Here is a 14,132-nt window from a genome sequence, read left to right on the forward strand (position 1 = left end):
TAGCCTTCTGAAGTTTAAGCTTTGGGGATGTTAGCCTTGTGAGTCCAAACCTGGTAAAATACTGACCTTCTAAAATGACAGCTCCAGATTCCTCTGCCTGGTCAACAACCCCTCCATACTCTGCAGAGCTGTCACTGTCAGAATCAGTACTACTAGACACCTGCAAGTCTTCAGACACAGGATTCCTAGTCTCTGAATCATAAGTGGCAGCTGGCAAGTCAGGCTGGGTCCTGCTCACCTGAAAGTAAGCATCCAATGGTGCTCTCAACCTGTGTACACAGAAAGACAACAGAATTACAGTACAATGAACTATCATCACAAAAACAATCTATAGTGATTTGAAGTAAATCCTATCACTTCAACCCATCTCCAAGCCATTAACTGCTGCCTTTGAAAGCTGAAGCAGGAATAGCAGATAAGGGGAGACTAGCCTCTTGGATATTATCTTTCACCACTCAACCACTGCTACATTAGCCCACACAGGAGCTTGATCCTTCTGTTAAAAGCCAATTCTATTTTACTGGCTATCTTGGCCATACTGTCAGTATCTTTAAAGGAGAAACTCAGCAATCTGTATGCTGGTATTAGGTAGCTGAAAAGGGAGGTGAGCAAGAAGAAAAAGGGCTTTGTTGCCCAAATATGGCCTCATGGGATTTTGCTATTGCAGCCACCTAGAGCAAGGTATTTTGGAGTACAGTACAGAGTCTGGCTTCTATAATTTCTTCACCTCTCATTTTAGGACAGTATTTTTCTTTTAAAATTTAAATAATGTTAGTTTTAAGATAAAAAACATAAATGGTAATATGGTATTTAAAAAAATAAATAAATAAATAACTGGCCGGGCGCGGTGGCTCAAGCCTGTAATCCCAGCACTTTGGGAGGCCGAGACGGGCGGATCACGAGGTCAGGAGATCGAGACCATCCTGGCTGACACTGTGAAACCCCGTCTCTACTAAAAACTACAAAAAACTAGCCGGGCAAGGTGGCAGGCGCCTGTAGTCCCAGCTACTCGGGAGGCTGAGGCAGGAGAATGGCGTGAACCCGGGAGGCGGAGCTTGCAGTGAGCTGAGATCCGGCCACTGCACTCCAGCCTGGGTGGCAGAGCGAGACTCCGTCTCAAAAAAAAAAAAAAAATAATAAATAAAAAAATAATAAATAAAAAAAATAACTTAGAATGATGAGAAGATCTGGGGCCAAATCTAATACTCCAAATCTATCTTGGCTGGCTGAGTTTAAAATAACCACTACTGTACCTCAGTTTCCCTGATTCCTGGAATAACAAAGCATACTCCAGCTTGAGCTGAGGAGTTTGAGGCCACTTATGTCACAGAATTAATGAAACTTTATATTTAGTAGAGATGGGGTCTTACCATGTTGGCCAAGCTGGTCTCGAACTCCTGACCTCAAATGATCCACCCACCTCGGCCTTCCAAAGTGCTGGGATTACAGGCGTAAGCCACCACACCCAGACAAATTAATGAAACTTTTTATACTATAGCCAGGCATAGTGGTATGCTCCTACAGTTCCAGCTACTTGGGAGGCCAAGGTGGGAGGATGGCTTGAGCCTGGGAGATTGAGGCTGCAGTGAGCCACGACAGCGCCCATACTCCAGCCTGGTTGTCAGAGCAAGACTTGTCTTAAAACAAAACAAAAAAAAACCCCAGAAAAATGACATCTAAAAAACTTGGGAGGCTGAGGCAGGAGGATCACTTGAGCCTGAGAGTTTGAGGCCACAGTGTGTGAGTTATGATTGTGCTACTGCACTCCTGCCTGGGTACAAGAGTGAGACTCCATCTTCAAAAAAAAAGAAGAAGAAAAAATAAAAATTAAAAAAACAGCTGACCGTGGTGGCTCACGACTGTAACCCCGCACTCCTGGAAGGCCAAAGCAGGAGGATTGCTTGAGGCCAGAAGTTTGAGACCAGACTAGCCAACAAAGTGAGACACCATATCTATTAAAAAAAAATTTTAAGGGCTGGGCGCAGTGGCTCAAGCCTGTAATCCCAGCACTTTGGGAGGCCGAGACGGGCAGATCACGAGGTCAGGAGATCGAGAGACGATCCCGGCTAACACGGTGAAACCCCGTCTCTACTAAAAAATACAAAAAAAATAGCCGGGCGAGGTGGCGGGCGCCTGTAGTCCCAGCTACTCGGGAGGCTGAGGCAGGAGAATGGCGTAAACCCGGGAGGCGGAGCTTGCAGTGAGCTGAGATCTGGCCACTGCACTCCAGCCTGGGTGACAGAGCAAGACTCTGTCTCAAAAAAAAAAAAAAAAAAAAAAAAAAAATTTTAAAACAAAAGGGCATTCTAAACTTTAAAATATACCACCTCACTAATAATTACTAAGTATTACTGACAGGCGACCTACTGTAACTTCTAATAATTGACATTAAATAAAATATTGATTATTACCCAGAAAAATTGTTGGGGCCTGCTTACACAGAAAAATTTTGATTTCTAATAGTTTGGGTGCAATTTATTGATGAATTAGGGCTTTCTACTTAAAAAAAAAAAAAAAAAAAAGATGACTGAATGCTAACTAGAACAAAATAAACACTACTTAGTGTCCAACTCAATAGACAGAAGATTTTTCGCCCTTTTAAAAAAAGAAATGTCAATAAATCGAAAGGAGAAATAGCAATCAAGTTGCTTTCTTTCTTGGAAACTGAGATATAATTAATATACTCCAAAATCTACCATTTAAAAGTGTACAATTCAGTGCGGTTTTTTTTTTTTAAGCATAACCACAAGGTTATGTAATCATAATCATAACCATTATCTTGTGCCAAAACATTTTTGTTACACCTAAAAGGGACCCTGTACCCACAAGCAGTCATTTCCCCTCCTATTTGGTAGTCATGTCCTTCTTGATTTTAGTACTTTGAGTCTTCTCTATTTCTTGGTTGGTCTAGCTAAAAGTCTGTCAATTTTGTTGATCTTTTAGAAGAACCAACTTTTTGATTAGTTCATTTTCTCTCATTTTTCTATTCTCTATTTTATTTATTTATATGCTAATCTTTATTATTTTATTCTGCCTGCCTCTGTTGGGTTGTGTTTGTTCTTTTGATTATTTAGGAGTGTGTTATTTAATTTCCACATGTTTGGTGTGCAAGAATCACACCCATGTAAGATGGTGAACTTAATCAGTAAATGTTGTGTATGTTGACTGCTCCAACGACCAGCCATTCCCCTCCCTCCCTCTCCTTGGGCTTCCCTATTCCCTGAGACAAAACAATACTGAAATTAGGCCAATTAGTAACCCTACAATGGCCTCAGTGTTCAATTAAGGGAAGAGTCACACATCTCTTACTTTAAATCACTAAGCTAAAGTGATTAAGCTTAGTGAGGAAGGCATGTCAAAAGCTGGGATAGGCCAGAAGCCAGGCCTTTTGCACCAATAGCCAAGTGGTGAATGCAAAGGAAAAGTTCCTGAAGAAAATTAAGTGCTACAAGCAAGGCTGATAAGACAGCCTTATTGCTGATATGGAGACAGTTTTAGAGGTCTGGATAGAAGATCAAACCAGCCACAACATTCCCTTAAGCCAATCCCTAATCCAGAGCAAGGCCCCAACTCTCTTTAATTCTATGAAAGCTGAGAGAAGTGAGGAAGCTGCAGGTGAAAAGCTGGAAGAAAGCAGAGGCTGGTTCATGAGGTTTAAGGAAAGATACTGTCTTCATAAAATAAAAGTGCAAGAAGCAGCAGCAAGTGCTGACATAGAAACTGTACCAAGTTATCCAGAAGATCTAGCTAAGATAATTGATGAAAAGTGTGTACACTAAACAGATTCTCAGTGTAGAAGAAACAGCCTTCTATGGGAAGAAGATACCATGTAGGACTTCTGCAGCTAGAGAGAAGTCAACGCCTGGCCTCAAGGTTCAAAGGACAGGCTGACTCTCTTGTTTTTTTTTTTTTTGAGACGGAGTCTGGCTCTGTCGCCCAGGCTGGAGTGCAGTGGCCGGATCTCAGCTCACTGCAAGCCCCACCTCCCGGGTTCACGCCATTCTCCTGGCTCAGCCTCCCGAGTAGCTGGGAGTACAGGTGCCCGCCACCTCGCCCGGCTAATTTTTTTTGTATTTTAGTAGAGACGGGGTTTCACCGTGTTAGCCAGGATGGTCTCGATCTCCTGACCTCGTGATCCGCCCGTCTCGGCCTTCCAAAGTGCTGGGATTACAGGCTTGAGCCACCGCGCCCGGCCGACTCTCTTGTTAGGGGATAATGCTGCTGGTGACTTCAGCTGAAGCTTTTTTTTTTTTTGAGACGGATCCTCTCTGTCGCCCAGGCTGGAGTGCAGTGGTGTGATCTTGGATCACTGCAAGCTCTGCCTCCCGGGTTCACACCATTCTCCTGCCTCAGCCTCCTGAGTAGCTGGGACTACAGGCGCCTGCCACCACACCTGGCTAATTTTTTGTATTTTTAGTAGAGACGAGGTTTCACCATGTTAGCCAGGATGGTCTCCATCTCCTGACCTTGTGATCCGCCCACCTCGGCCTCCCGAAGTGCTGGCATTACAGGCGTGAGCCGCCACACTTGGCCTATGTCTGTGCTCTCTAAAAGGAACTACAAAGCCTGGATAACAGCTTATCTGTTTAGATGATATCTTACTGAGTATTCACTGAGTATTTTAAGCCCACTGTTGAAACCTACTATTCAGAAAAAAGGATTCCTTAAACATATTACTGCTCAGTGACAATGCACCCAGTAAACCAAGAGCTCTGAAGGTGATTAATGTTATTTTCATGTCTGTTAACATAACATATTCTGCAGCCCAACTTTCAAGACTTTTTATTTAAGAAATAAGGCCAGGCACAGTGGCTCACACCTGTAATCTCAGTACTTTAATGAAACAACATCTCTACAAAAAAACAGAAAAAATTAGCTGGGTGTGGTGGTTTGTGCCTTTAGTATCAGCTACTCTGTAGGCTGAGGCAGAGGATTACCTGAGCCTGGGGAGGTTGAGGCTGCAGTGAGCCATGATTACACCACTGTACTCCAGCCTGGGCAACAGAGTGAGACCCTGTCTCACAAAAAAAAAAAAAAAAAAAAGAAAGAAAAAAAAAAGAAATATTTTGTTGTGACTCTTAGCTGTGGGAAAAAGCTTTTTTTATTTTTTATTTTAATTTCTTAAGATGATAGCTGCCAGTGATTCCTCTAATGGATCTGGACAAAGTAAATCGAAAACCTTGAAAGGATCCACCATTTTTTTTTTTGGAGACAGGGTCTGGCTCTGTCACTCAGGCTGGAGTGCAGTGGCACGATATTGACTCACTGGAACCTTTCACCTCAACCTCCTAAGTAGCTAGGACTACAGGCATACACCACCAAGCCCAGCTAATTTTTGTTTTTTTTTTTTTTTTTTTTTTTTTTTTTTGAGATGGAGTCTCGCTGTGTCTCCCAGGCTGGAGTGCAGTGGCGTGATCTGGGCTCACTGCAAGCTCCGCCTCCCGGGTTCACGCCATTCTCCTGCCTCAGCCTCCGAAGTACCTGGGACTACAGGCGCCCGCCACCACGCCCAGCTAGTTTTTTGTATTTTTAGTAGAGACGGGGTTTCACCATGTTAGCCAGGATAGTCTCGATCTCCTGACCTCGTGATCCACCCGCCTCGGCCTCCCAAAGTGCTGGGATTACAGGCTTGAGCCACCGCGCCCGGCCATTTTTGTATTTTTTGTAGAGACAAGGTTTCAACATGTTGGCCAGGTGGGTCTTGAGCTCCTGAGCTCAAGCAATCTGCCCACTTCAGCCTCCCAAAGTGCTGGGATTACAGGCATGAGCTACTGCGCCTGGGGGATCCACCATCCTTGATGTCCCTAAGAACATTCATGATTCATGGGAAGAGACCAAAATATCAACATTAACAGAAATTTAGAAGAAGTTGATGTCAAGTCTTACGGGTGACTTTGAGGGGCTCAATATTTTAGTTAAGGAAGTAACTGTAGATAGAAACAGCAAGAGAACTAGACTTAGAAGATGCGACTGAATTGATCTCATTCCTAGATTTTCCTTTCCCTCTTATAGGTTAGTTTATTCTTTATCCCACTGAATATCCATTACCTTAGGCAGGCCCCAGGGAAAATGATTTAGGCTTTTCACACTCTGCATTGCTCTGAGTCAAGAGTAGTCTTGCAAATGGGGTTTTCCAGAGAACCACCAACCAGGTCACATAAAGATAATTCTCTGGGAATGAGGCTTTGAAGGTGCTCCAATCCCTCTGGTGCCTGCCAGGCTGTTGATTTTTACTATGATTACAGGCAGATGATTTTCACAACTACCAAGGAGCTGGAGAAGGGGACAAGAATAAGGAATGCCATAGAGCTCATTGAGATTTGACTGTTTTTCTTTAAACAGCCCTCCCTGGATTGCTGTAAGCATTCAGTCAGTTTCCCAAATTATGAAAAAGTTGATCCTGACAAATTCTGCCAGTTGTTTCACTACTTTTATGGAGATAATTTTCTGTGGTCCTTACTCTGCCATTTTCGCTGACATCACCCAGGTTTTCTTCTTCTTTTTTTTTTGAGATGGAGTCTCGCTCTGTGACCCAGGCTGGAGTGTCGTGGCGCAATCTCGGCTCAATGCAACCTCCACCTCCTCCCTTGGTCTCCTGAGTAGCTGGGATTACAGGCACCCGCCACCACACCCGGCTAATTTTTGTATTTTTAGTAGAGACAGGGTTTCACCATGTTGGCCAGGCTGGTCTCGAACTCATGACCTCAGGTGATTCGCCCACCTCAGCCTCCCGAAGTGCTGCGATTACAGGTGTGAGCCACTGTGCCTAGCCAGGTTTTCTTTTTAAATGGTGCTAAGCAACTTTACCAACTCCATTTCTTGAGATTCTGAGTGAACAGCAGCTATAGCTACCATAAGACTAAACACATAAGGAAAGCATTTTATAAGAGGATTTAATCAAATACAAACTAGAGTTAGGCTGTTGACATGTATAACAAAAGAATTCTACATAGAACCCAGTAAAAAAGTGGTAAGACACTTAAAAAAAAAATCACTCTTTAATACTGCTTTTATGTAGTAAAGAATTTCCAAAGTCAGGCAAGAACACAGGAAAGGAGAACTATGAAAACCAACAGGAAGCAGTGCTAGGGTTTCTCCTTGGGAGCACAGATTTAAAACCCAAGAAATCCTCCTCCTTTCCTGCACTTACCGTCTTTGAATTAAATATATTTTGCTCCTTCCTTACTCTCTGTAGTCCTAAACTCCATATGCTCCATGAAAACAATATTGTAATCTGTGTTCACCACAGATTACAATATATCACCAATATATCTAAGTGATATATTGGTGAATACAATATATCACCAATATATCTAAGTGATATATTGGTGAATACAATATATCACCAATATATCTAAGTGATATATTGGTGAATACAATATATCACCAATATATCTAAGTGATATATTGGTGAATACAATATATTCACCAATATATCTAGGGCAAAGTTTAGTCTCTCACACAGAGGAGTGTTATCAATATTTGATGAATGAGTGATGACCCCTGCAGCCAGAATGAAGCCGCCTCAAACAAATAAGAAGGGAGTTTGTGACCTCAGCTAAGCCTGTTGGGAAGAATAAGCTCACTACTTAGCTTTCTGTAGCTTTGGCTTCTTGGCTGACTGTGAGTCAAAAGCTGTTCACCTTGGCCCAGGCTTTCAACACCTGGCCCAGGGACAGTCTGTCAGATGAGTAAATGTCAAACACCGCACTGAGAAATTCATCTCAAGAACTTCAGAAGATTAGTCCTGGGAAAGCTCATACTTTAGGGAAAAAAGTTTTAATCACATTTATCTGGCTCCAGAACTGATGTTATTTCCATTGAACTGCACACTTTCTGACTTTTTAGGTTATTCCCTTTGTGGAGACAGATTATGGCTGCCAAATAGCTTGACTGACATCTTTCAACATCTAAATTCTGTATAACTCTTTCCCTGAGCAGATTCTATAAGAAAAAAAATTTTTTTTAAGACAGAGTCATTCTTGTCACCCAGGCTAGATTACAAGATTTTGGCTCACTGCAACCTCCGCCTCCTAGGTTCAAGCAATTCTCATGCCTCAACCGCCCAAGTAGCTGGGATCACAGGTGTATGCCACCACATCCGGCTAATTTTTTGTATTTTTAGTAGAGATGGGGTTTCGCCATGTTGGCCTTGAACTCTTGGCCTAAAGGGATCTGCCTGCCTTGGCCTCCCAAAGTTCTGGAATTACAGGCGTGAGCCACCATGCCCAGCCACATCGAACAATTTTCTCACTAGAGTTTGGCTTCTGTGTGGCTCTCTAGTGATTCTATTTTTCTTTGTAAGTAAGTTGGCATCTGGTTTATAAGTGCCACCTTTATGTTGGTTAATACAAGTCAGTGTGCCTGACCAAGCAGAATCCACTGTGCCTCCCCCAACAAGAATGAGTGCATGGATAAACAAGACTGAGGACTACTGCAAGAGGCCTCCTGACAGTCAGTCAGTTCCTGAAGACACCACTCACAACTCTCAGCCATGGAAAGTTGGCTCATATTTACTTTGGCACGGTCCCCAAATTACACCATAAGGTGCCTTCACCTATAACACCAATGTATGAAATCTTACCCTGCCTTTATAACATGAGTAATCACATCTTAAAATAACAGACTATAGGCCGGGCGCAGTGGCTAACGCCTGTAATCCCTGCACTTTGGGAGGCCAAGGCGGGCGGATCACGAGGTCAGGAGATGGAGACCATCCTGGCCAACATGGTGAAACCCCGTCTCTACTAAAAATACAAAAAAATTAGCCGGGTGCGGTGATGGGCGCCTGTAGTCCCAGCTATTCGGGAGGCTGAGGCAGGAGAATGGCGTGAACCCGGGAGGCGGAGCTTGCAGTGAGCGGAGATCGCGCCATTGCACTCCAGCCTGGGCAACAGAGTGAGACTCCGCCTCAAAATAAATAAATAAATGAATAAATAAATAAACAGACTATAGCCAGGCCTGCAGGCACATGCCTATAATCCCAGCTACTCAGGAGGCTGAGGCACAAGAATCGCTTGAACCCAGGAGCCAGAGGTCGTCGTGAGCTGAGGTAGAGCCATTGCACTCCAGTCTGAGTGACAGAGCAAGACTCTTGTCTTAAAAACAAAACAAAACAAAAAACCACAGTAATATGCATTTGCAACTCTTGTCAACACAGAACTAGGCATCTGTCATCCTTGATGGGCACTACAGACACTGGAGCCACAGTCATGGCAAGCCCAACATTAAAATCAGCAGCATCCATGAAAAAGAATGCTGAATCCAGATTCAGAAGGCACAATTCCAATCCAGCCTTATCACAACCAAATCACAAATTATCCCATCGGCTTCCTCATTTGTAAAACATGAGTAATGGATGACCTAGCTACCACTTTTTAGTACCATCTCAGTATTTTCACAATGTTAGAAAACATCGGCATGGTTGCCTATGCCTGTAGTCCCAGCTAATCAAGAGGCTGAGGTAGGAAGATCGCCTGAGCCTGGGGAGGTCGAGGCTGCAGTGAGCTGTGATTGCACCACTATACTCCAGCCTGGGCAGCACAGTGAGACCCTGTCTCAAAAATAATAATAATTAAAAGAAGAAGAAAGAGAAAACAAAGGGATTTGATCGAAGCTTCCTCCATCTGCCTGTGTAGAAAACAGGGCAGATCCAGGTTCCAATACCCATGCTAACTCCTCTATGCTATAGCTATGAGACCCTGAACAAAGTCCTCTCTCAGGGTACAAGTTTCCTTCACATACAAATTAGAAGTTGAATTATATTTCTAAACATATTGAAAACACTTAGAAGACCAAATGTGAAATAAAATACTTTAAGTAAAGTAAGAAGTTAAAAAAACAGACAGGTTTAATTAGTTGAGGGTGGTGCCATGTGCCTGTAATGCCAGCTACTCGGGAGGCTGAGGCAGGAGAATCCCTTGACTCTGGGAGATGGAGGTTGCAGTGAACCAAGATCACGCCACTGTACTCCAGCCTGGGCGACAGAGTGAGACTCCGTCTCAAAACAAACAAACAAACAAACAAAAAACAACAACAGACAGGGTACAGGCAATTGTTATTCTTCATAACAACCCTACTAAGACTTGACGGCTAAGCCCTTCAAGAGGCAAGTTCAAACCAAGACTATGAAAGAAAATTAATTAATTGTGCCTCTCGGTGGAATGCCAGCGAATAATGAATTTGGGTGAGTAGAGGAGATCTGCAAGTGAAGAAAGAATTTTCGGTGTACAAGACACAATCTGAAGAACAGCCAATCTCTACAAATGTAGATTGCCAACAAACTACCACCTAGTTTTCAAGGCACAATCATTTAACTTATCCCCTCATTACTTTGTGAAGTAAGGCAAGCAATTTTATTTCCATCTGACTTATGAGGAACTGGGGGTCAGAAGTTATCTGACTTGCCAAAAGTCACACTGTCAGTCCTTGAATGGCAGAGCCTCAGTTTCATAATTCCTAGTACAGCAATGATCACAGACTTATCCATATATTGATTTACCTGGCACTGTCTGTCCTCTGAGACCCTCCGGCTCTTGCCCTCCGTGAAGCAGATACCCTCCTTCTTGTTCTCATTGGCCCTACACTGTGGTTTGAAGATGAAGGTCTCAGGAATTCCAGCATGCCATGAAGTCTCTGCAGTCCACTGATGAAGTTGGTCATTGAATGCAATGAAGATGCTCGCATGGTGTGATTAGCATCAGATGCCTGTCTATGTTGTTCTGAAGTTCTTGGATTGATGTTCTCCACATTGTCTTCTCCCAAGACCTCCACTTCTGTCAGGTCAATAGACAGTTGTGGAGTAGGCTGGAGTAGGGGTGGTGTCACTTGGCTGCCAATCACTTCAGCAGGAGCTGGCTGGAAGATCAGTGGTCCCCCCTGGCTGCTGACCACATCAGCAGGAACAGGCTGGAGGAGGGCTGGTCCCCCTTGGCTGCTGGCCACATCAGCAGAAGCTGGCTGTTCTTCAGCATGATTTAACTGTACCTGAAGATCATATTCCATTGCTTCATGAGCCATCACTAGGGAAACAATTATTTGCAAAAAGTATTAATAAAATAGATAAAACATGCTATGTAGGTGACAGAATCATATTAAATCTTTCTGTTTTTATGCTTAATATCATTCTTAGCAAGACTGAGAAGCTTCAAGAGAAGATTTTAACTATTTAAATTTTAAGTCAGAAGTGTTTGGTAATGGACTTTCTTCTCTATAACAAGCATTTATAACCAGTTTTCCAGTTTGCCCTTAGAAAATGTCCTGTGATCACAGTAGTATCTTCCAAAATAGAAAGATCTATAAAGAATAAACAGAGAAAGGACATTTTTTACACTTGCAAAATTAACTAAGTTACTAACTCAAAATGGAAATTTACCTGATTTTTCCAAAAAGGCTAAGCAAACTTTTTCCTATCCCTTTCATTATTTTTGTTTTCCATCTCTAATTCCATCATGTTCGCCTATTCAACAAATATTAAGCACCTACGTTCTTTTCATGTTTCCTATCTTTAATTCCATTACATCATTTTGAAAACTACCACCTAGCTTTTAAATTAAAAAAAAAATTTTTTTTTTTGTTATATAGATGAAGGCTTTCTATGTTGCCCAAACTGGTCTTGAACGCCTGGCCTCACCTCCTCATGCACCAGGACAACAGGACTGAGCCACTGTGCCTCTCTACCACCTAGTTTTTAAAGTATATCAGTATAACTTATCCCCTCAATTTCTTTGTGAAGTAAGGCACGTGCTTTTTTCATCTGACTTATGAGGAAATGTGGGTTCAATTAGTATTTATTAAGCACCTGTTATGCAGACAGACACCCTAGAGGCAAAAACAGGTAAGACACCATGTATCAGAGTTAACATTCTAGCAAGTAACATGTCAATAAACGAATACATGAGAAATTATAGATTATGATGTTCGGGGTTGAGGAGACAAGGAGGACCAACTAAGACACAACTCTGAGGGAAGTAGTCTTTTAAAGAGTGAAAACTGGGCTGAGGCATGAAGGATTAAAAGAAACTGTCTCTGCAAAGAGCCAAGGAAGTTTCAGAAGGAAATCAGTGCATAGGTCCCTGATGAGCATGGGTTTGACTGATGAACAGGACACCATCATTAAAGGGCCCATGGGCCTTGGTAAGGAGTTTCTTCTGTGTTAGAGACAGGGTTTCACCGTATAAGCAGGATGGTCTCGATCCCCTTACCTAATGATCTGCCTGCCTCGGCGTCCCAAAGTGCTGGGATTATAGGTGTAAGCCACTGCGCCCGGCCAACAGTCAAGTTTCTTAAAATCACCAGAGCAGGCCTGGCGCGGCCTCCACAGGATGGAGAGTGGCGCAGTAGTGAAAATAAATGGGAAAGAAAGTCTGCAAACTAAACGATGTGAGATACTTTAAGTTTTAAACATTTTTTGTATAGATGGGGTTTCCCACGTTGCCCAGCCTGGTCTTGAACTCCTCAGCTCAAGCAACCCTCCTGCCTCAGCCTCCCAAAGTACTGGGATTACAGGAGTGAGCCACTGCAGCTGGCTAACTAAAAGCTTTTAATATGTTTCTAGGGTACAACGACAGTCTCCCAAGAATTGTGTGTGTCACAACATAAGACCCCAGTTACTTGCGTAGATGTACTTAAGAGACATTAAGCAACTCAGCCTTCAGGAAGACAAAGGGTAGAAACAGACTAAAAAGAGCAGAATCTAAATGGCCGCCGCACTGTCTACTCCCATATGGTTATTTAAATTAAATAAAAATCAAGTTCGGCCAGGAGCTGGGGCTCATACCTATAATCCCAGCACTTCCGGAGGCTGAGGCAGGTAGCTTGAGACCAGGAGTTGGAGACCAGCCTGGGCAACACGGCAAAATCGCGTCTCTACAAAAAATACAATTAGTCGGGCGTGATGGTGTGCACCTGTGGTCCCAGCTACTCGGGATGCTGAGGCAGGAGAATCCCTTGAACCTGGAGGGTGGAGGTTACAGTGAGCCGAGATTACACCACTGCACTCCAGCCCGGGAGACAGAGTAAAACTCTGTTTCAAAAGAAAGAAAGAAAGAAAGAAAGAAAGAAGTTCCTTTGTCATGCAGGACACATTTCAAGTGCTAGAAACCCACATAGGGCGGGTGGCTCCCATTCTGGACAGCAGAAATACAGAACGTTTTCCTTGTCGCACGAAGTTCTATGGAACGGTGCAGTTCTGGAGCCGAAGCTTCTTAACCACTGTAGGCCAGTCGGAGGTGCCTAGAGCGAGACCATGGGCTGTGCACCCCAAACCTTGAGCATGTCACACAAATGCTGCTTTTTATGTGTGCTGTGAGTGTCGGGGTTTAAAACGTTAACCTCAGACTTGTCATCTTTATTATTCAGGTTTCAATCAATGCCCACAACATGCAGGATGAAAGCCCCTCAATTAAAGGTTGAAAGGAGGTGGGCTGGGGAAGTCGGGCCAACCTCGGTTCAAATCTTTGCTCTGGCCAGCGCGGAGGGTCACGCCTGTGATCCCTGGATATTGGGATGCCCAGGCGGATGGATTGCTTACGCTCCGGTGTTCGAGACCAGCTTGGGCAACACAGTGAAATTCCCATTTCTACCGAAAAAGAAAAATAGAACAGGTCAGGTGCCGTGGCTCACACCTGTAATCCCAGCACTTTGGGAGGCCGAGGGCGGACCACTTGAGGTCGGAGTCCCAGACCGGCCTGGCCAATATGGTGAAACCTCGTCTCCACTAAAAATGCAAAAATCACCCAGATGTGGTGGCGCATTCCTGTAACCCCAGCTACTTGGGAGGTTGAGGCAGGAGAATGGCTTGAACCCGGGAGGCAGAGGTTACAGTGAGCTGAGACCGGGCCATTGCACTCCAGCATGGGCGACAGAATGAGACTCCGTCTCAAAAAAAAAAAAAAAAGAAAAGAAAAAGAAAAAAAGAAAACAATGAGCCGGGCGTGGTGGTGAGCAGCTGTGGTCCCAGCTATTGTGGGAAGCAGAGGCGGGAGGATCCCTGGGGCCCGGGAGTTCAAGACTGCAGTGAGCTCTTCCAGCCTGGGTGCAACAGGGAGACTTCATTTCGCTTCTTAGGTTTTTTTTTTTTTTAGACGGAGTTTCACTTTTGTTGCCCAGGCTGGAGTGCAATGCCGTGATCT

The 14,132-nt window shown here is 43.8% G+C and overlaps 1 protein-coding gene across 5 annotated transcripts in view; it reads right to left on the minus strand.

Annotated features, from left to right (window-relative positions):
* RFWD3 (ring finger and WD repeat domain 3) overlaps positions 1-14,132 on the minus strand; it is a 48,848-nt gene that overhangs the window by 33,657 nt on the left and 1,059 nt on the right. For 3 of the 5 annotated variants that reach the window (XM_077984682.1, XM_077984683.1, XM_015126617.3), the window contains exons 2-3: positions 10,502-11,021; positions 67-269 (exon numbers count right to left, since the gene is read on the minus strand). In XM_077984682.1, the coding sequence (XP_077840808.1) occupies positions 67-269; positions 10,502-11,019 (721 nt within the window). In that variant the 5' untranslated portion in view covers positions 11,020-11,021. Of the gene's footprint in view, positions 1-66; positions 270-10,501; positions 11,022-12,778; positions 12,868-14,132 lie in introns of all 5 variants that reach the window. The other 2 variants (XM_077984684.1, XM_077984681.1) reach the window with 1 other exon arrangement.

This window comes from Macaca mulatta, chromosome 20 (assembly GCF_049350105.2).
Source record: "Macaca mulatta isolate MMU2019108-1 chromosome 20, T2T-MMU8v2.0, whole genome shotgun sequence".
Lineage (NCBI taxonomy): Eukaryota > Metazoa > Chordata > Mammalia > Primates > Cercopithecidae > Macaca > Macaca mulatta.